This window comes from Chlorocebus sabaeus, chromosome 7 (assembly GCF_047675955.1).
Source record: "Chlorocebus sabaeus isolate Y175 chromosome 7, mChlSab1.0.hap1, whole genome shotgun sequence".
Taxonomy (NCBI): domain Eukaryota; kingdom Metazoa; phylum Chordata; class Mammalia; order Primates; family Cercopithecidae; genus Chlorocebus; species Chlorocebus sabaeus.
Window position 1 is genome coordinate 134,551,145 of NC_132910.1, and position 22,467 is coordinate 134,573,611.

General features: G+C 44.6%; 1 protein-coding gene across 3 annotated transcripts in view; it reads left to right on the top strand.

The window, feature by feature from the left end:
- Nucleotides 1-22,467, top strand: part of STOX2 (storkhead box 2) — a 229,281-nt gene that overhangs the window by 111,478 nt on the left and 95,336 nt on the right. For 2 of the 3 annotated variants that reach the window (XM_037994089.2, XM_008000375.3), the window contains exon 1: nucleotides 1,267-1,754. The exons of the other annotated variant lie outside the window; for it this stretch is intronic. In XM_037994089.2, coding sequence (XP_037850017.2) covers nucleotides 1,589-1,754 — 166 coding nt within the window. In that variant the 5' untranslated portion in view covers nucleotides 1,267-1,588. Of the gene's footprint in view, nucleotides 1-1,266; nucleotides 1,755-22,467 lie in introns of those variants that run through there. 3 annotated transcript variants of the gene reach the window in all.

A 22,467-nucleotide genomic window follows, 5' to 3' on the forward strand; every position in this document is an offset into this window, starting at 1 on the left:
CGCGTCCCGGGCCCATCGCCCCGGCCCGGGCGGCGCATTGGCCGCTCCTCCCCTCGCGCGCCGCGCGCATTGTTGTCCTTTAGCGATTGGTTGGTGGACCAGAAACAGCTGTGCAGAGCCGTGCCATCTAAAGAGCTGTGGACCTGAATGCAGTGTAGCCGGCTGGCGGTGACTTACACCGGGACTCCAGAGGGAGAAAGGAAGCGCTGCAGGCCACTTGCATTGCGTCTTCCAGGCTGCGTGGACCTGGCGCCCCGGCGTGTGCGGTTGTGGGGGAGCTCGCCGTGGCGCCCCCTCCCTCTGGCTTTAGCTTCCGTTGGGGTTGGCGCAGGTGGGCCAGGCAGGGCACCGCAGATCTCCCCGTTCCCACGAAGGCTGGCTCGCTGTCTCTCTCCGAGGGGGAGGGACCATCCTAAGAATATGTAAATATCCAAGCGCTGGTTCCAGCCTGGGGCAGCAGCCAAGGTCCCTGCGCCGCCGCCGGGTGTTTTACATGAAAATGAGAAGCCTGATGGGAACCACGCTCTAACTTAAGGCAGCCTGGTGATTAGCATGAGACTGGGCGGCTGTCCTGCTTCCTGCCCTTCAATAGCCGTTCCGCGCGCTCGCGCCCGAGCAGCGCTGCCACCGCGCGGGGGTCGATCGCAGGCTCGGCGTCCTTGGCAGCCATGGCTCCGTCGCCGCCTCGGCCAGTAAGTAGGAGCATGCATGTGTAGGGGGCACATGCGTGTCGGCGCACCCACCCAGCCACCCACCCGCGCGCACGCACGCACAGCGCCCGGAACCTCGGCAAGGGGAAGATTGACGAGGCGCTGCAGTCGCGGGGACGACGCGGGCTCTTCCTGGATTCCGCAGGAGCCCGCCCGCCGCAGCTGCTGTCTGCAGAGCCTGCTCGGATCCTGTGCACACGCGCCCCCGGCTCGAGCATCTGTGATGAAGACTGCCTCCCGGGGACTGCAGCGGAGGCAGAGCCAGCCAGCGCCAGGGACTGCGGGCCGTGCGGCTGATAGGCCCGCGGGGACACGACTCGGACACTGTCATCCCCACGCCTCGCGCTGAGCCGCCCGGCGCGGAGGGTCTGCCGCCGCCCCTCCGGCCTCCCGCACGCCCGATCCCGGGTCAGCCCGGGAGGCCTCGGCTGCCTCATTTGTTTGGGTCTTTTGTGCCGTGGCTCCCAGTTGGCCAAGCACTCCTGCGCTGAATCGGGCCATTGTCTGCGCTCCCATTGCCTTCACGCTGCAAGTCTCGGCGCCCCCACCCCGCCCGCCCCCTCCCCGCCTCCTCCGGGCCGGGGAGCCTCCTAACGTGCCTTTCCCCCCAGGAATCTGGAAGCTATAAGCCGGGCGGATTGCAAATGAAGTGTAATGCATTGTGGGACGTGTGTAAAATCGGAGCCTTCGCCGTGGGGGTGTGGGGGGGCGTGGGGAGGGCCGGACCCGCCGCTGGCGGTGTAGACGCCGACGAGGAGGGGCTGGGAAAATGTGCGCAGAGTCCGCCCGGGTCGTGCCCGCCGTAGACGGATGAAGGAGCGCGCTGCGCCCCGGCGCTGAGGCCCCGAGGATCGGGGCGGCAGGTCGCCCTCCCCACCATGAAGAAGACCCGGAGCACAACCTTGCGGCGAGCCTGGCCTAGCTCGGATTTCTCGGACCGGGCCTCGGACCGCATGAGGTCCCGCAGCGAGAAGGACTACCGCCTGCACAAGCGCTTCCCCGCGGCCTTCGCGCCCCAGGCTTCGCGGGGCTACATGACATCAGGTTGGTTGGTGACCGCGTTTCTGCCCCCGCCCCGGAGCCGCGGGATGTGCTCAGTATCCCGCGGCCCGGGTGCTTGGAGGAGAGGACGGGCAGTGATGGATGCGATAAGTTATGGGGAAAGCAGGAAAAAATTAGCTCCCATCCACCATTTTGTACCTCCGCAAGCTCCACAGCAGGCCCTCTCAATATGGGGTTGGAGAGCTATTAGTTAGGTAAAACGAGGGAGGGGGGACGAGCCGGGCGTTTTGGCTGCAGGGAGATAAATGACTGCAAGCCCCCGCGCTGCAGCCTCCTCGAGCTTTGTGGAGGATCCTGCGCCCAGGGTTGCCTGCAGTGCCAGGCTTGCTGGCTCCTGCGTTGTGGCCGGTTATCTGAGTGGGTATTTCCAGCAGCCCCCTGTTCTCCAAAAGGAACAGGTTCCATGCGCAGCTCTGGATGGGCTGAGTCAGGGGAGAGTCCTGCAGACATCCCAGGCTCGTCTGATTTGCACGCAGAGAACTGTGTTGGAGCTCACTGAATGCGTTCTGTGGGGGTAGTGGTGTGGATGCGGATTGAATGCTCACATGATTCTGTGTGGATTTAACATATGTTGCTTTGAATTAGGCTGTATGGAAAGAATGGAGGCTGTATCATGTATTTGCATGTCAGACAGGAAGGACAAACAAAACGGTAAATGGAAAAGGGAGGCTTCAGAAAAGATTTCCGCTTAAAATGCAGTGCTGTGAAAAGCCTTCCTGAAGGAGCCAGTTCTTTTTTTGGAAATACAACGGAATGGCTTTGGTTTGATTTGGGAACCCAGGGATGAAATTCTTGAGGGAAATGCTGAAGGAGGAAAAGCCTGGAAAGCTTCCGTTGCCTTCTCCTTACTTCTCGTTAACCACTTGTATGTAATGATGTGTAAGACATCGGTTTTTATTTATTTTTCATTCAGAGAAAAATTTTGATTTTCTTCTAAGCACACTGTAATGGAAGAACCGAGATTTTCTTTCAAACCACATACTGTACCAAATCACTCTGAGCCCTGTCTTAACTGGGAAGATCATTTTAAGCTTGTGGTTGGTACTTAGAGTCTAGCTTTACTCTCTTTCTCCTAAAACAGCAAGTCCTTTTTAACTGGGGTCAGCATCTCATGCTTCAAAAATGCCTTGCGACCGCATTTCCACGAACGTAAAGCCTAAATAAAAGAACCATCTTTTTTATTGCAAAATCAGGCGACATAAGGATGTTGTACTATTTTGGCAATAAAGCTCCCTTGATTTTCCCTTTCGTGAAAAGCCAAATTCGTAAAGAAAGTGACAACTACAGTTTCTACTCCAGTCATTTCAGTCGCTGCTGTGGTTGCTATATTCTTCAGACTTGTGGCAGTAAATTTTGAAACACACCTAAATCCAAACCTAACCTCAAAACACGTATGTACATAAACCCATGTCTGCCCTGAGTGTTCAGATAATCCTGGGTTTCATGTACTTAGGGTTTGAACGTCTTCCTTCCACACTTCACAGTTCCCCTTATGCCTCCTAAGGAACCTGTCCTGACACCAAGTGTGAAGCTCTAGGAGGGCTGGTGGCCATCATTTCTTCAACAAACCTGCAACACTGTTTCATGATTCAGGCACATTTCCAGGGAGCCAGTTTTTTTTTTTTTTTTTTTTTTTTTTTTTAAATCTATCTTGGCATTACCTCGTTATCACATTTTCATTCTTTGCAAAAGAACTTGTCTGCTATTGCAGGTGCTGTGAGGCATTTTTGAGGGCTTGAGGAAGAAGCTTTTAATTGTATTTGATTCCCTTATTTCATTTCTTGATCCGCAAATGGTAAGATGGTCCTATGGTGATAATGAAGGATAACTTGTTTCAGGTTGGCAGTTTTCTGTTCAGATTCAATGTTAGGTTACTGCTGAGACATCTGAAGACCAAAAGATGGAAGAAAAGTTCCATCATTCATTCAGCATTTTTCTGGAGTGCCCCCGAAGAGCACAGTGCCTTGCTGGATTCTCATGGGGTTGTACGGTTGGATATAATATGGTTCTTGCCCAGGGAGGGAGGCTTATCGTTTATTCTTTATTTTAAATATTAGTTGATACATGGAATAAGAAGCAGGTGTTGCTGCTATGGGAGGAAATAGTAAACATGAAGACAAACACCTACAATGAACACTGGGAGAGTAGGTGGAGTCTTTCTCATGTGCAACTCTTTTGGGGGCTGGGTTGGGAAGGATGTGTATCTTCATGTATTTCCTTCACAAATATGGCTCCTTTCAAAATGTGGGTGTTGATAGAAATAGATGATATATTGAAACACTTGGAAATGATTTATAAGACATTCTTGTCCTTTTAGGAAATGTAAAGGAGATCCACTTTTATCAAGTTAGTGACTTTGGATAGAAACGGAACCATTGTCACATAAAATACTGAGTAGAAAATGAAACCTCTTAGAAACACATGAGGCCTTTCATATTTCTACTTTCTGTTTGTCCAGCCATTTGGTTTAATTACTACTGGTATCCTCATACTTGATTTTTAGTAAAAAGGTTTTTGTTGTGGGGAAGTTACTTGGGTTCTAAGGACAAGATAAGCCTTTCAGAAATGTATTAAATGACTTAAAATAACTTCAGTTAAGAGACTATTTTTAGACCCCCTCCCTCAACAAATATTCCTGAAAATTGTGGGAAACAATCACTTAGTTTTAAGCTTCAGGACATGGGAGAGCCTTGGGAATTTCAAGAAATAGATATTAATAATTTTCCTTTTGGTCTAGCGTCCCATGTCGCGCAGTAGGTGCTTCAAGCAAAATTGTAGGCTTCTATAATAGCTTTCTAATGAGACAGCACCATTTCAAACAGTCTTTTCTCCACGAATAAGTAATTACCAGTGTGAAATGTGATTTATAGCAATAGGCTTGACATTTAGCCTTGGCCTTTCCAATACCTTCAGGAAAAACTACACTTAAGCTCAAGAGGTTAGAGCGGGCACCTATAAACTAGAGAGGTCTTGCAAAAGGACAGTTAGGGAATCCTGAAACTTTAAGTCTCGAAGACTATGCCTTATGGGACTGTTTAAGCTCCCAACTCATGCTACCAAATCTGAAGAAATCCTAAGAATTCATGAGCTTCCTAGCAACCAGTAAGTTCACAGGCCATGAGATGACTTCATTGTTCATCTTGAATATTAATTTCCCAGTGGTGGTTTCTGGGCAGAAAGGGGAAGATCTTGTCTTTTGTTCAAATCAAGATGAATAATAAAAAGTGCATGGCATTATCTTAAAAAGAAAAGGAATTGGACCAAATGGATGTGGGATGATTCTTGTGCGTTTTCTAAAACTAGAAGTTACGATATTCATGAACTAGAGATAAAAGTGAAACTCCTCACAGAGGAGCAAATCTGTATAACGAACACTTAGTACTTTATATATGAAAACATGCTCATTTGTCTCTGTGAAATGATTTTCAAGGCCCCAAACCTGTGGTTGATGAAGTTGTTAGAGCTTTCTCTGTTAGAATTATGTGAACTGTAATCTCTTCACAAGAATGATGCTGCTAACTTTTCATTTCCTTCACTACCCCTTCCCCCAGCCCTGGGGATGGGCACCTCTTTATATTCCATATATAATACCATCAAAGCTTTGGGGGACATTCTTATTGATCAAGCACGGAAAGTAATTTTTTCATTATACAGGTTCTACAGCACATGATCCTTAAAAGCTTTGTTTATGAATGAGAAAGCGAAGTCCTGGCCCATTTTAGTCTGATGCTTATCATTTTGATAACATCTTTAAGGAGTAAAGTGTGCGTTTTGAATACTGTGATTTTAAAGGCTTTGAAAAGAAAGAGAAAACAAAATCCCTAAACTGACATTGCAAGAAATTGGAAAGCAGTTCTGTCTGCTGGGGAAGAATGGCCAGCCCATCACCTTGATTAGTTTATTAGTTTTTGGTTTATAGAAACTAATTCTGGGGCACATTTGACTGTGTGTTCCAGTTCCTTATGTTCTGTTATTTTAAGAGGCATGAGGGTTTTCTGGGAGTGGAGGATGGACACTGGAGGTTCTAATCTGGGCCTGCCACAAACCAGCTGTGTCCCTGGTGAGTAATATGACCTCCCTCCATCCCCTCCCTCCATCTGTAAGAGCCCTCCACTTCCGTGCTGCCATTACAGAATTCGGCTCCGCAGTGGCTCTGTAATGAGCAAGTGCAAGACTTCTGAGCACTTACACATGAATTGTTACACAAAAGCTGAGCCCTCTTCTACTTTTTGGAGTCAGGTGCCTCCCGTATGTGGGAATAGTGCTCATTTTGCCGTACAATCCTATTTCCTATGATCCTGAAATGTTACATGAAATATATGCGTTTTAGGACTCACCCTGGTGACCAGAGTAATGAGGGAGGAGGAAGTAAATTAAGACCTGGTAAGTTGTAATCATATGCAAGTTTTAATAAACAGCATCCCGTCACGTCCCTTTCCCTCTTTGTGGAGATCCATTTTCAGCCTAGCCGCTCCAACTGTGTTTTAATTTGAAACTACCTATGTTGACTCCTTTCATCAGGCGAGTGGAAGTGAGGAATATTACACTTGGTGGTGAATGACTTTATTCTTTATTTCCCAGGAGAACGTGAGTGGGCTTACAAAAGGTCACCTCTCTTGGTATTTCAATATCTTTTACATTCTTTCCAATGTTTTTATTTGAAAGAAAGGAATATGAGTATATTGTATAAAAACCTTAGCACTTCTGCACCTCCAGAGCAATTCTGGCCTTAAATTCCCTACCCCCCGGAGACTTAGGACAATTCAGACAATGGTATACTCTTTGGTACACGATTGCTTAGGCTGAACGCAGGTTTTAACTAAAAGCACAATCTGCTTGGACCCTTGTCAGTGGGTACTGTGCTAACTTTTGAATTTAGGACATGCTTTTGTAAATCAGTTATAGTGTGTGATGCCTAATCTATAAGGTATAAAGTAGAGGTTCTTCTAGTTGGTGAGAGTATAGATATAGTCTACTCCAAATTGACCTTATCCACAGTAACACAAGAAAGAAAGGACATGGGTAATTTTTTAAGTAGGGAGTAAACTTTTCCTGAAGTAGGAACGGGCTAGTCTTTTTGAAGATCAGAATGCGCAACCAGTCAATCAGAAAATTCTATTTGTTCCTCGCACTTAAATATTTCTAAAACCTGTCTCTTCCTCTTCATCTCTGTTGCTGAACTCTTTTTTTCTTCTATTACTCTATCTTCCAAACATACCTCTCTTCCAGTCCCACCCATCCTCCTGATGTCCCCCGAGGGCTTCGATGGTTTTGTTTTGGTTTTGTTATTTTAAAATCTCTCCTAAAGCAAAATTGCACGTGTTGCTTCCCTTCCCAGTGTTCCCATCCATCACGCCTGTGGGTGAAATCGTAGACCAGGGCACATCACAGTAGAACCTCCCTCACTTTTTCCACCTCTTCTTCTCTTTCCCCCCTGTTCACCTCACCCTGCGTTCTGGGCTCTGGGAGCTCTTTACCTGCGGCAGTGCCTGTCACCTTGTGTACCTGTTGTAGTTTATGTGACTTTGCCCAGAATGCGTCCTCCATCCTTACAGTTCTGAGATAATCCTCTTTAGCCTTCCAGAACCAGCTCCTATGCCCCCTTCTCTTGCATCGTCTCTCAGATCCTTTCCAGAGTGAAGTGCTCCCATGATGGTTGTTTTGTACTTGTGTTACAGCAACACGGTCAAATTGTGCCGCACCACGAGTTTACAAACCATGTGCGTCTCCAGTCTGGATGGTGAAATCCTCACTGATAGTACCTGCCTTATTCACATCTCTATTTTGCCAGCAACCACAGAGCTTGGCATGTATCAGGTACACAGTAAATGTGTATGGGATGAGTGACGAAAATATGACTTCTTAGAAAGTTGAATGAAGTCTTGAAGTCCTAATATGAGTCACCTTCTTGTAACTGCAGAAGTTACAAGTATGTATTCTAAGATCCTACTTTTGAAAAGATCTTCCATTGTGATTGGTAGAAGCAGGACCAGCAAGCTACGAGTGGATGATTAGAAAGTACTAAATAATAGGATACAATCAAGAGTCAAGTTGAGTTGGTTTATGTGGTTGCTACAAGTGGAACTGGAGTTCCGAGAACAGAAGGACGTTGCTTAGAAAAGGCTGCCTGGAGGGAGGACTTACTTGGGTCTTGAAGAAGTGGGTTGATTTGAAGAGATGGAGATGGAGAAGGATTTGGGGGAGGTTGAGGAAGCAATACAAACTAAGGCATGAAGCTGGAAATGAAAATGGATGTGTGAAATTTGTCTTACTGTAACTCTGGAATGTTACTAGAAATAATGTGTGGGATCTTGAAATTTGGGTGGATTCAGAGTTTGTGGGGTAGGTAACACATTTGTGATTTGGGGAGAGAAATGACGAAAGGAACCTTTTTAAAGAGGTGTCAGATAGTGGCTTCCTGGGTAGATGTATGTTTTGAATGTTTACAGCCTGGGAGACCAGAGGGGAGGTGTTTGGGGGTTGATGTGGTGATCAAGCAGTAAGACAACGACCACAGAACAGTGTGTCCTGGGCCAGGCGCAGTGGTTCACGCGCGCCTATAATCCCAGCACTTTGGGAGGCCAAGGCAGGCGGATCATAGGGTCATGAGTTCGAGACCAGCCTGGCCAACACGGTGAAACCCCGTCTGTACTAAGAATACAAAAATTAGCTGGGTGTGGTGGTGGTGTGTGCCTGTAATCCCAGCTACTCGGGAGGCTGAGGCAGGATAATCCCTTGAACCCTGGAGGTGGAGGTTGCAGTAAGCTGAGATCGCATCACTGCACTCCAGCCTGGGTGACAGAGCAAGACTTTGTCAGTGGGGTGGGGGGAGCAAAACAAACAAACAAAAAAACTGTGTGTCCCAGCACTGCTAGGCATTATTAGCACACCACCCTCAAGATGCTAAAAATCTGTCTACATCCCACCTACATTGCTACGTATTTAATACTTCTCTTTAACTTGATCTACTTTTGTATTTCAGTGAATTAAAGAGGAAATTTTGCATTTCCTATGAAATTATGGGTTTCCCTTGATAATTATATTTTTTCCTAATCCCTATTAAAATGGACGTTTAATTATTTCGGTAGAAAATATTCAACTAGATACTACCCGAAATGAACCCATGTGCCCGAGTGGTACTCACAGCATGTAGTGGAAAACCTGAGTAGGCCAAGGGAGGAGGGATGGCAGAAGGTGGAAAGGGTTATGAAGAGGAAAGGGAGAATCTGGGAGAACAAAGGAACTGGCTGTTCTTTGTACGTGGTTGGGTTTAAGAGGTGAAAGAAAAATAAAGGTGAACATGGCGAAACCCCGTCTACAAAAGATACAAAAGTTAGCCACACTTGATGGCATGTGCCTGTAGTCCCAGCTACTCGAGAGGCTGAGCGGGAGGATCACCTGAGCCTGGGGAGGTTGAGGCCACAGTGAGCCGAGATTGTGCCACTGCACTCCAGCCTGGGTGACAGAAGGAGACCCTGTCTCAAAAATAAAAATAAAAATAAAAAAGGTGCACCAGATTTTGTTGTTGTTGGAGGAATACAGTAAATGACCAGGAACCTGCAGAAAGTGAGTGGAGAATGGGTTCCATTTTGGGCTAGTGGTTTGATATTCCAACCACAGAGGGCTTTCAGGTATACAGGTGAACAATAAAGGCATATAGGTTGGAGGTCATTTGTGCGGCAGTGTTCGTTGTGAACATGAGAGTAGCTTGGCTGTCTGTGCTTTCTGTTCCCCTTCTTGGAGGGGAGCAGATGACCGATTTTTATTTCCAGCAGAAGGAGGTTCAGTTGGATTCTGTTAACTCAGAGTTCTCCTTGGGTTTCTGAAACCTGGAAACTCGAGGTTAGGATTGCTTGGAGATTGTCTGCTTTCCTGTTCCTGAAAGTAAAGTGCCCTTTAATTCTTGGATTTGTTTTATTAGTGTTCTCATTTATTCAGAAGCCATTGCATTGTTGATAGAAGGGATATGTTTTTGATATCTATAGTCAGATCTGAAAAGAGAACTCTGCAAGTAGCAGCACAAAAGACTAGGCCAGCTATGTAAATAATGTATGCTTCAGACATCTGTCATATCCCTATCCCGCTGAAAAATTATGGCTTAGGTAACTCATACACACAGTCAAAGTCTCCATTTATCTTTCTACTTTCATCCGTGATGGCCCCTCCAGGCCAAGTTCTCTCTTTTTGAAGATAAAAGAGAGAGATTTGGCAGATGCCTGTGGGCAGTAGGGGTAGCAGGACTATTGCCTGGCCTTATCCGTCTGATGGCCGTAGTTTCAGAGGGAGGAGCCATCCTCTGCAATTAACACTGCCTTCTCACCCCTACAGATGCCTGTCTGGTCGGTTCCCCTAAGAGAGCTGATATGCCATGTATTGCTTTTGGCATATCCAACTTTTGCTTTGAAATTGTCTCGTTATTAGAGAAATTGAAGGCCGCCATAGTGACTGAGGTGCATGGGGTATTTGTCCTTTTTTTTTTTCCTTTTTGGCTGCCCAGTATCTGAACCTCTTTTCAGTGTCTGTGTCACTCCCCATTGTTACACGTCAAATGTGTCGGCCCAAAAGATATGTTCAAGTCCTAACCCCTGGTACCTGTGAATATGCCCTTATTTGGAAATCAGGTCACTGTGGCTGTAACCGAGTTAAGATGCAGCAGTACTGGAATAGGTGAGCCCTAAATCCATATGACTGGTGTTCTTATAAGAAGAAGAAAAGAGACACAGACACAGGGAGAATACCATGTGACGAGAGCGGCAGAGGTGGGAGATGTGTCTACAAATGAGGGAAGGCCCGGGACCGCCAGCCACCACCAGAGGCTGGGAGAGAGGCGTGAGGTTGCTTCACCCTCAGGGTCCGGGAAGGAGACAATCCTACTGACACCTGGGGTTTCCGCTTCTAGCATCAGAGCTGGGAGGGCACATATTTCTATTGCTTTAATCCGCCCACTGTGCGGTGCTAGTTCCAGCAGCCGCATGACACTAGTCCGCCACCTGAGCCTTGGTGGAAGGCAGCGCCTGCATTCTCTGTAAGATGCTGAAATTGCTGTGTAGTTACTTTCCTGGCCTTCCTTACGTGGAGGGCAGGGGCCAGAGACCTGGGTTTCACCCATTGGATATTCCCTTCTTATGACTTCCAATCTGGTGCTAGTAAGGTAAGATGATGGGGACTGTGAGACAGAGTCCCTGGATGTGGTGGTGTAGCATGATGGCATTCGGAGGCCAGAGGTGGCAGCTGGCAGACGGTGCCCCATGTGACCTTGCTAGTGGTGCCAGCTGCAGGTTCGTGCTTGGTGGTGGCTGCAGAGGTGTCCTTATTGAAGCGGCTCTGGCTGCATGCTTTAAGCCTGGGTCTCCAGCCCTCCCTGGGATCCTTGAGTTACTCAGTGTATTTTACTGTGTTTTTTTTCCTGAGAGGCTGTGTAGCTGGTGATTTAGAGCAGAGATGTGGACCACGTGGCTTGGCTTCATAGTTCAATGTTACCATCACTAGCCAGGTAAACTTGGAGAAACTACTGATTTTCTCAGGACCTCAGCTTCCTTACCTGCAACATGGGAATAATAATGGTACCTACTCATTGGGCTTTGGGTGAATTAATATGTGTAAAGCACTTAGAACTAAGCTTGGTACAATGGAAACATGATATCCCTATGACTGATTTTGCCATTAAAAGTAATGGCCAAAACTGCAATGACTTTTCCACCAACCTAATATTAAAAGAGCCAGCATTGGTTTCTGCAGTATAAAACTGAGAATTGCATCAGACACATATGTAGAATCACAATGGGATCTCAATCGTTGTCACTTCAAAATATTGATATAAAGAGTGACTTGCACATAAGCTACACAAAAAAGTACAGTTGAGTTTTACTTTGCAACCATGTCGTCTTCCTATGGTGACCTTTCCAGAGCCCTTTTGTTTTCCCCTTTCCAATAACACCCTCTTCCCTCTACTTCCTATTTGCTTCCTCCTAGTGTTTAGAACTTAGTTCCTTGAGGAAACCTGATGGGGTGTGACTGAGCTGCTCCTTCTCCGTGCTCCGGCAGCACTTCTTGCACACACCTCTGAAATAACCGACACATCTACCATTTTCTTGCCTCACCCTCCATCTAGACTGGAAACACTTTCAGGCTGTGGCTTGGGTCTGACTTGGTTTTGTGCTCCCAGTGTCTAGCGAGTGCCAGATGGGTAGCAGGTACACAGCAGTTTAAATGTATAGATACGGCAACACATGGTCTTGCTGGCACTCCCAGTGGCTTCAGTGGACTCTGTATTTGACGTCTTTCTCTAACCATATGCGTGCTTGGTGCCCCAGGGGTTGATGCGAAGAAGCCACCGGGGTGATTGTAGTGGATCAGTAATCTTGACCCACTCACAGGGGCCCAGAGGAGCAAACTGAAGGAAACTGGGGTAGTTTAGCTATAACCACCTGGTTGTAGAGATATGAGCTTCGGTCATAGGATTTTTAAGAATTCCGGCATGGATTTTTGGTGAAATTATAAAATAATGTCTTCTGAACTCACCAAACGTCTAAGAGAAAACTTCCATTTAGATTACATGCTAGAGCTTGTGATTAGAACGGGGCATTCTGTTAACCTAGTGAACTCATTGAGATTTTCATTTCCATTAGTTTTCAAATAACTGAAAGAAGTATTTGGACATATTTTCCCCACATTTGCAAACTGGCGGTTTATAATGCAGACAATGGGCAGATGTGGATAACTTTTTAACAGTGCTTTTAAAAAGACTGTTTAGCCAGAGAGTGAACAAGTCCCAAAGAGCAGAACAGTGAAGATGGCAATAGTGTCAAGTGGATTTTTCCTTATTTGTGAGAGTGGCTTCTGTCTATGTTCATCAAATGCCTTTATGCAGTAAGGCAGCACTGTGATTTAGGGCTTTGAAATCAGACATTCATACATTGGTGCTGGCACCCACTTGCTGGCTGTGGAATCCTAACAATCTATGTTATCAGTCTATCCTCTGTTTTCTTATCTTTAAGATGAGAATAAAATAGTATCTAATTTATAGTTGTTATGTGGATTAAATGTGCAAATGCAGTCAAAATAATTAACATAGTGCCTGACGCACCGTAAGAACCTAGTACATCTTTGCTACTATATGATTATTTCTTTTGGAACATAACTACACAGGATTGACTGGTTTCTAAGTGTTTTACACCTGAGGATGCAGAAGAAGAGAACTAGCGGGCAACTTGTCTAGTGCCGCACAGAGTTAAAAGCAGCTTTAAATGGGATTCTTCGCCTAATATTTGGTACTCATTTATCAGAAATCAAATATTCCGTTTCTTACTGATTTTGGTATGTGCTCTGCTAAGGAAATCTACAGAATTATTCATTTATCTAAGTGGGCTCATTTGTCCTTGAACTTCCAACTAAGGGAAAATGGCAGAGAATCACTGCGCAGTCGGCAGTCAATGTTCCTGTGGAATATAACTCTAAGAGAACTTGGCTTTACTTAAAATCAGGGAAATTGTGTCCCATATAATCAGACATAGCTTACTCTGAGATACTTATTTAGACTTTTCAGTTGAAGGTAAAGGAGAAAACTCCCCTTCTGAGCTGCGAGTTCAGCTGCGTGTTGATGTGTTTGCATATGCAATAAAAACCAGCCTCACAGAAGCACAATTGAGAGAGGAAAGCTGTGAAACGAAGGGACATCTTTCAAGGCCAGTTTTGAAAGTAAAGCCAGTAGGCTCTCTCCTGCCAACCAAGTGCGTGTTCCTCCTTTGGTGAGTTTATAAAAGTAGCGATGGGCCCAGCGGAATCTCAGGTCAGCATGGCCTCTGGGTTGCATAGGAAATAAAGGAGGGTGCTAGAATTGGAGGTCCACTTTTCACATGTGTGAATTTTTCATCTGCTACAAGCAGATGGTTTGGCAGCCAGGCCCGGGGCTCCGGGATGACAGCCTGAGCTGGAGGAGCGCAATGGGTTTTCCCTCTGCACCCACCTCCTGTGAACCTCTGCACCAGCCAGGATCTGGGAGCTCAAAGCTGTCTACCTTTGCTGCATGTAGCCCTGAGTTTCCATGTTACTTACTCATTTGCAACACATCCTTTCCCTTCCTTCAAATCAAGGGAAAAATAACTAAAGAAGAATGGAAACGGTACTAAGTAACTTGTTTTCTCTGGTTATGCCCAACTAATTGAACTTGGAAAGCCTCTTCTACTTAACATTCCACAAGTATTGGCTTTCTTTAGTCAAAGCATAGCTTCTGGAGCATGCAGATCTTGTTTTTCCATATGGTGTACCCTGCTTGATGTGGGTGATTTAAGCACGCGGAGAGTTACACAGAATGTTTGTTTGGGATGCCAGAGGCATAGTAAATAGCAGTGTACCATCCTGGCCTAAGGGCCAGAAATGGAGGTTTCCATTGTGAGATGCAGCCATATGCGTGCAAGGCTTCCTCTCCAAGGCAGCGTGGTGGAGTGTGCTCGGGCTGGGATTGGTGCTGTGGGCCTGTTAGAGGTGGGGTTTAAGGTTCTGCAGTCGTGGAGTCAGGCCCCCCGGGAGGTGTGTGTGAAGCTCGGCAGTGGCTCAGGCCTGGGACATAAGCACAGTCTGACAGCATGCTTCCTCAAAGATAGTGGAGTTCTGGTGTGCTCCTGAAATGTCAGTATGAAAAAGGAGCCTCTTTACCCTCAATTCCCTTTCCCCTAACAAAGGAAATCATTGTTGTTATTGGGATTGTTTTTTAAGATGGTCTCACTTTGTCACCCAGGCTGGAGTGCAGTGGTACTATCGTAGCTCACTGCAACCTCTACCTCCTGGGATCAAGCAATCCTCCCACCTCGGCCTCCCAGGTAGCTGGGACTACAGTTGTGTACCACCATACCTGGCTATTTTAAAATTTTTTGTAGACTGGGTCTTGCCATGTTACCCAGGCTGGTTTCAAACTCCTGGGGTCAAGGAGTCCTCCTGCCTTGGCCTCCCAACGTGCTCAGATTATAGACATGAGCCACTGGACCTGGGCGGAAACCATTGTTTATTGAGCATGTACTTGGTACGTTGGTACCTGTGTGTTACCTTATTTAGTCCTCACAGCATTCCTGCAAGGATGCCACCGATTACTATTTTAGCAACACAAATGTAAAAAATCTGAGAAAACTGAGATTTCACACACACACACACACACACACACACATACACACTCATATGTATACTTTTAATCGTGTTCAATGTTAGCAAAATAACTTCTTATTTTTATTTATTTTTATTTTTATTTTGAGACAGGGTCTTGCTCTGTCACGCAGGCTGGAGTGCAGTGGCGCCATCTCGGCTCACTGCAATCTCCGCCTCCTGGGTTCAAGCAATTCTCCTGCTTCAGCCTCCTGAATAGCTGGGATTGAAGGTGCCCGCCACCACGCCCGGCTAATGTTTGTATTTTTAGTAGAGACGGAGTTTCACCATGTTGGCCAGGCTGGTCTTGAACTCCTGACCTCAAGTGATCTGCCTGCCTTGGTCTCCCAAAGTGCTGGGATTACAGGTGTGAGTCACCACACCCAGCCTACTTATTTTTAAATAAAGTATTTAATATTATTTCATTCCCCCAGCGGTTCATCTTGCACTTCCTCTAAGTGGACCCCACTGTAGAAGCCTGTGCATAATGAGAGAGCAGATTTTAGGGCTCCTTGCATATTCTAACAAGTCTAACCCTAAATATTTGTGTGTGTTATTTAAAAATAATCTCTTCTCAGCCAGCCGAGGTTCTTCTGAGAATTATCTTGCCTTACCCAAAGAACAATAAAGCCTCCTAAGCTCTGGCAAGGGGCGGGCTGGGGCATTTGCTGGGTGCTTCCCTGCTGCTATTTCTTCCTCTTCCTCTTTTTCGCACCTTAGAGTGGGTTTCAAATGCCATTGTAATGCGCTCGTGAGCTCCTTAGTCATCTTAATTGGCTTAGTGTTATCATGAGCTGTCAATCATGCAGTGAACATCCCTGAGTCTTGGAGAAGATGAGATAGTTGGGATCGAACAACTCCTAGGTCTTAACTCATTTAGTGCAAGGGTACCTCACAACAAAATTTGAAACTTCAAATGAAAAGAAGTCTCAAACATAAACATAATTTCATTCATTTGCACATCATTTTCTTTTGCTTACTCATTTTCTCTTGTATTTTTCTTGACTTTTTTACTTATGAAAAATTGCTGAAGAAGCATTCGGTTTAGCACAGTCTAATTTCTGCCATCTGTTGTTGTAAGAGTTCGACTGAACATTATTCTGAGGATAGCAGTAGGCTAGGATCCAAATAATGGAACAATTTGACAGTACCTGGCACAATAATTTAAAGTGATGGAACTGGGGGCAGAGAAGAAGTTCCATGGGTTTGCATGGTGTAAGATACAATTCAGTTCAAGGTAATCAAGAAAGAAATTAATAAACTAGAAATGTTGTTGAATATGATTAAAAAGGATAGATGGTTAAAATTTGGGTGAACCAACTGTATCTTTGATAAGAATCAGTGAACTGGTTTAGAATACATTAGATGTATATTAAAAAATCTTCAATTTTGGGGAAAACAAAAAAAAGCGTCCTTGTGACTCCCTGTAGGAGGGTCACTCTGAGAAAATCTGTTAACAATTTCCTCCAGCATTTCAGTGGTCCAGGAGGATGGGTTCGGTAACCCATGGCAACACAGTGAATGTGGGTAATATGAAAACATAAGCTTTGTTCAGTTCTGTTAGTAGGAGGACTTTCAAAATCTAGCACCTACATAATCCTTGGAATGTATAAGATTTAAAATAATGCAGATAAAGGAAACCCCAGATCTTTAGAACATTTAAGAGCAGTCACAAAGCTTTATGATTACGGTATATATTTTTAAAAGACCAAAATTACTTTTAAACAGTATATAATAGTTAAAAATTATATCTTTTATTAACACTTACCCCTGTTTCATGGCTAGCTAACTAGCTAACACTTAAATTCTGTGTATACTATACTGAAGAAATGTAACACAAAGTTGTAAGCTTTTAACTAAAAATATGATTTATAGTTTCTCTGTATTTTTAAATTTAGAATCAAGATACCAAAAGATAAACTCATAATATGAAAAAGGTCAAATTCACTTGTATTCCGTTTCCTAAGATAAGAATTTCTTAATTATCTGCATGTCTACTTCTTATTGTCTTCCTCCTTCTAATGATATGCTGGGAGAGATTTGACTAGTAAACTACCTCTTTAAAGCAAAGGGTTAATGATATACAGCACATTAAATGTACAGAAATTGCATTGATCTGAGCTAGATGACTTTCCACAAATTCGCTATTCCCTGGTGCTTTGAGAAGATGAACGGTTTGTTCCTAAGGTGCAAATATTATTTTAACTGTTTAGATTCATTTTTAGTCATGCATTTTTTTAAACTTACTTTTTCAAATTGTGGTAAAAAAAACACATACCATCTTTTTTTTTTTTTTTGAGACAAAGTCTCTCTCTGTCGCCCAGGCTAGAGCGCAGTGGCACGATCTCGGCTCACTGCAGCCTCCACCTCTCAGGTTCAAGCAATTCTCTGCCTCAGCCTCCAAGTAGCTGGGATGACAGGTGCCCGCCACCACACCTGGCTAATTTTTGTATTTTTAGTAGAGGCGGGGTTTCACCATGTTGGCCAGGCTGATCTTGAACTCCTGACCTTGTGATCCACCCACCTCAGCCTCCCAAAGTGCTGGGATTACAGGTGTGAGCCACCACACCTGGCATAAAAGTTACCATCTTAACTTCTTAAGGGTACAGTTCAGTGGTATTAAGTACGTTCACATTGTTGTGAGGCCAGCATCAGGGTGTATCCTGGGAACTGTTTTCATCTTGCAGAACTGAACCTGTGTACCTATTACACACTAACTCCCAGTCCTCCCTACCCCGATCCCCTGCAACCACCATTCTACTGTCTGTCTCTGTGAAATTGATTACCCCACCTCATCTAAGTAGAATCATAAAATATCTGTCCTTTTGTGACTGGTTTATTTCACTTAGCATATCAGCAAGGTTCATCCATGTTGTAGCGTGTGTTAGAATCTTCTTGTTAAGGCAGAATCGTATTCCATTGCCCACATGTACCATGTTTTGTTTATTCATTCATCTGTTGATGGACATTTGAGTTCCCACTATTTTGCTCTTGTGAAGAATGCTGCTGTGCACACAGGTGTGCAAAGAACTGGCAAGTCCCTGCCTTCAGTTCCTTTATGTACATACCCAGAAGCAGCATTGCTGGCTCACATGGTAATTCTGTTTAACTTAGTTTGAGGAACCACCAAACCATTTTTCACAGTGGTTGCACCATTTTGCATACCCACCAACAGTGTACAAAGGTTCTAATTTCTCCACATCCCTAACAACACTTGTTATTTTCTTTTTTTTTTTTTCCTTGATAGTAGCCATCCTAATGGATGTTTGTTCTTAGTCATGTATATTATGAAGTATACTCATAGCTCCGTGCTGTGCGTGATCTGTCTTCTCTGAGAAGTTAGAAGAAAACTGGAGTAATCTCTGTGTGGTCTGCTGCACAGAGAAACAGGATTGGCTGGAGTCTTTCTTAGAAGGCCACTGTCACCTGATTAATAACCAACATGGAAGACAAAGGCAGAGCCGATCAACAAAACTGCTTCTAGTTTACTGTGCTTTTATTTGAATATGGTTTTCTTATTTTTTTTTTTTTCCAAGTGAGGGAAATATTTAAATACAGGCAAAGTCAACTTGTAATTCTTCAAGTTTTATCCCTGTTTGCAGTGTGTGTTATGAGGTAGTGCTGTGGGATGTAACCATATGGGCCCTTCCCAAGTTGCTTAAAATGTAGTGAAGAGCTTAGAATATCCTTGGGGGTGAGCTGCAGAAAGTGAGGTGTCGGATGAGTCCTTACCCGGGGCTGTGAGGGGTGTGGCATGGAGTTGTCAGGCTGCATTCAGCAGGGACAGCATTGAGTTGACTCTGTCTTGTATTCTAGATGTACCCTCCAGAAGGTAGGAACACTCTGTAGACTGTGGTTCCTAGACACCATCTGTGGAGGAGCATTGAGTTGGTTCCTTCTGCAGAATCATCTGGGGAGCTTGTTAAGCAGATACACATCTTGGCCTCATTCCCCAAGTATTTGTAGCTTGGGATGGGGCCCAGAACTTTATGTTTTAAAAGCTCTTGAGGTGATTCTGATGTACAGTTAGGTTTGGTAGCCACTGATTTGGAATTGCCTGTCCAGGACAGGGAGCCTCTCAGCTCCTTCCTTCAGATCCTCACTGCTTCCTCACACCTTCAGCGAACCAGCGTTGCCTGTTCGTGTCAGGACCTTGACATGTGTGCTTGTTTTATTAGAGAGTCAGGATCCATGCTTGCCTTGAAGGCCCCCACAGTTGGCTGGAGATACACAGGAAACCACTGCGTGACAGTGGGATGAGGGTGATGATGGGGGCCTGAGGAAGGGGCGCTGGATCCCACAGAGACTAGGAGATGGGAAAGGACTTCTGAGGAGGCACAGGAGCCCCTGTCTGCCCTTGGAGGGGCAGGCAGCCCAGCAGGAAAGGACAAGAGAGGCTGGAGACAGGAGGAGTCTCCCAGGCAGTGTTCTCCTTCTAGAGGCCAGCAGATGATAGAGACAAGGTGAGAGAGAGGAGAGGCCGGGACCCAGGAGGACCTTATATTTCAAGCTGAGGAGCTGTCAGGTTATTCTGAGCTTAATGAGTCCCAGACAGACTTGAAGTAGGGGAGTGACATGTTGGGATTTGCATGAGAGAGAGAGATTGCCCTGTCTCAGGGTGCAAAATGGATTGTAGGGCCTAGAGGAAGAAACTGGTAGGCAGGCAGTGGATAGAGATAGGCTCTGAAGGATGTCAGGGCCAGAATGTTGAGGAATTCCATGCCTGGTGGTGCCTGTCTCCACCTTGAAGCAGGAAGTTGGCTGCAAGAGTTAGAGGAGGTCATGGGCAAGATACCAGAGTTAAGATAGCTGTGCTGGCATCAGAAGGTACATGCGTAGACCTCCCTTAGAGAGTCTTAGGGAGGCCTGCTGAGACTGGATACCATGAATTTGTGGTGGCCTTAATTTGTATGACGCAGTGATTTTTATATGTAGTGCTCTATAATCTGAGTGCAAAAGTAGGAATATCAAACATTTGGATTTTTCTAGGTTTATCACTTTGCCAAGTAGAAGGATCTAGAGTAATGAGGAAGTTGAAGTTTCTTTTTCTCCCCATGCTGTAACCTTCGAATGAAGTCAGTGCTGATGGGATGTCTCTCCTTTGGGGGTTTGTTCCTAGTGAAAGCACAGGTTAGTGTATGAGAAGGTGGAAGCACAGGTTTGGCATATGATACTTCTTAATCTTCTGAATGCTTCTCTAATGATGGTAGTCTCGATACTCAAAAAAGGAATCCAAAGGAAAGAAGTACAATGGGTGAAAATTTGAATCTTGATCACAAACTGTCATTTCAAACTCACTTATTTTTTGGTAGAGTTGGAGTCTTGCTCTGTTGCCTAGGCTGGTCTTGAACTCCTGGGCTCAAGCGATCCTCCCACCTGGCCTCCTAAAGTGCTGGGATTACAGGCATGAGCCACCTTCCCTGGCCCCAAACACACTTGCAAAGTTGCTTGAAGAATAATTCCAAGTGAAGTCTATTATCATGAAGAATTATTTCTGAAGGATACTTGAGCTCTTCTTAAGCTCTAGTCAAGAAAAATTGATCACCTAATTAAGCTTTTGTCAGATGTGACTTGCTGTGTATATAATGTTCCACAGGACAATGTAATATATATAACTAGGACTAGAATTGCACTAATTTGGGATAATTGGGAGGAAGACCTGTCTAAATAAGTGAAAGATTTAAATTTTATAGAATGTTTAATGGAATGCAGTCTTATTACTTTCATGTCCTTAGGCTATCTAATGAATGGATAAATTATTTATAATTAGCATATCATTGGTTCTACTAAGAGATTGCTCCTTTTAGTATTTGAAAACAGGGTTTTTTTTTTTTTTCTTCTTGAATCATTGATATGGTGCCCTGAAATTTTATTTATGCCAGTTATTTCTCCTAGCTAAAGGAAAGGTAACCTTTAACCTGGCCCTATCCCATCATCTCCAAACTCCAAAATGGCAGATTTCAAATCAAAATGAAATTTTATTACATGGGAGAACCAAGTAATTCTGCATCCTTAATGACATGTGCGTCTTTTTCTTTTTATAAAAGAAATCTGTATTTCCACCACCTATATGAGAACAGATGTGTTTTTAAAATTCAAGAGGAAAAATACACAAATAAATATTCAAGATAAAGAAATAAAACATTGAAGATAAATTAAAAAGTACAGATTTTAAAAATTAAGAAAATAAGGGAATAATAAAAATAAAAAATATAAAACATTCAAGATAAACACTCAAAATGATAAATAAGTAAATATCCAAGAAGAAATAAATAAGAAACATGTTGTTTTCCCTAAAGAATATTTTAGAATTCCTGATAATGTTTTCCACTTATTGAGGCCCTAATAGTAGTCAGTGATATTCTTTCATTTAATACAACAACCAATTCTCTGAGGTTGGTATTATTATTATATCAATTTACTGATAAGGAATTTGTGGTTGAACATTACTAGCTAATTAATGGCAGCGCAAGGATTCAAATCTGGATCTGCTAACTTTTCTTAGGACGAACCTTTAGTACTTCACCCTCCAATGTATAATTAGAGTGAAGCAAAAAAGTGTTTTTTTTCCTTTGTTTTTTTGTTTTTTCCTTTTGAGACAGAGTCTTGCTCTGTCACCCAGGCAGGAGTGCAGTGGTACAGTATCGGCTCACTGAAACCTCCGCCTCCCGGGTTCAAGCAGTCCTCCTGGCTCAGCCTCCCAAGTAGCTGGGACTACAGGCACGCGCCACCACGCCTGGCTAATTTTTGTATTTTTAGTAGAGATGGGGTTTCGCCACATTGGCCAGGCTGGTCTCGAACTCCTGACCTCAGGTGATTTGCCCGCCTTGGCCTCCCAAAGTGCTGGGATTACAGGTGTGAGCCACCAGGCCCGGCCACAAATAGTGTTTTTTAACCAGATCTGTAAAAAAGTTAGGAGATGGAAACTGGGCAAAGAGTAAAGTGTCAACTGCTACTCTTAACAGAAGGAAAAAAGTGCTATTGGTGCAAAAATGGCAGCGTTTGGGAGGATCAAAACAACACATCATGATGAGTATTATTTCCTCACTGACTCTGATTGCTTTTCTAGCCAGTTATTGATTCTTTGCACACATGTAGACTTTTCAGTTGGTTTTCTGGAAGCGGAGCCAATGCCAGATAGTGGCTTGAGACCCGGATGTGGGAGAAGGCTGGCCGAGTTTGGGCACAGGCTCTGCACAGAAGCAGCTGTGTAGCCCGGCCCCCATGCCTGGCCTCTGTGTCTTATGTGTAAAATGGGACAACAGCAGCACCTGCTTCATGGGATTGTTTGAGGATCAAATGCCTTCATCAGTGTAAAACCTTGAGGATAGCAATCTTTAGTTTAATGTTATGTGCTCAGGAACAGTTAACAGTTATTGTTATTAATAAGCTTGTTGTCAGTTTAGCAAGAAGCAGCTCTGGACCTCTAAAAAGGGGTCATTTATTTCTGAGAACTTTCTGGGTCTTTTTTTTTTTTTTTTTTTTTTAGGTAGGAGAGACTTAACTGCTGGTAATTACGATATCTCCTGACCTATAGGAGCTGTTTTAAATAGTGTGTTGG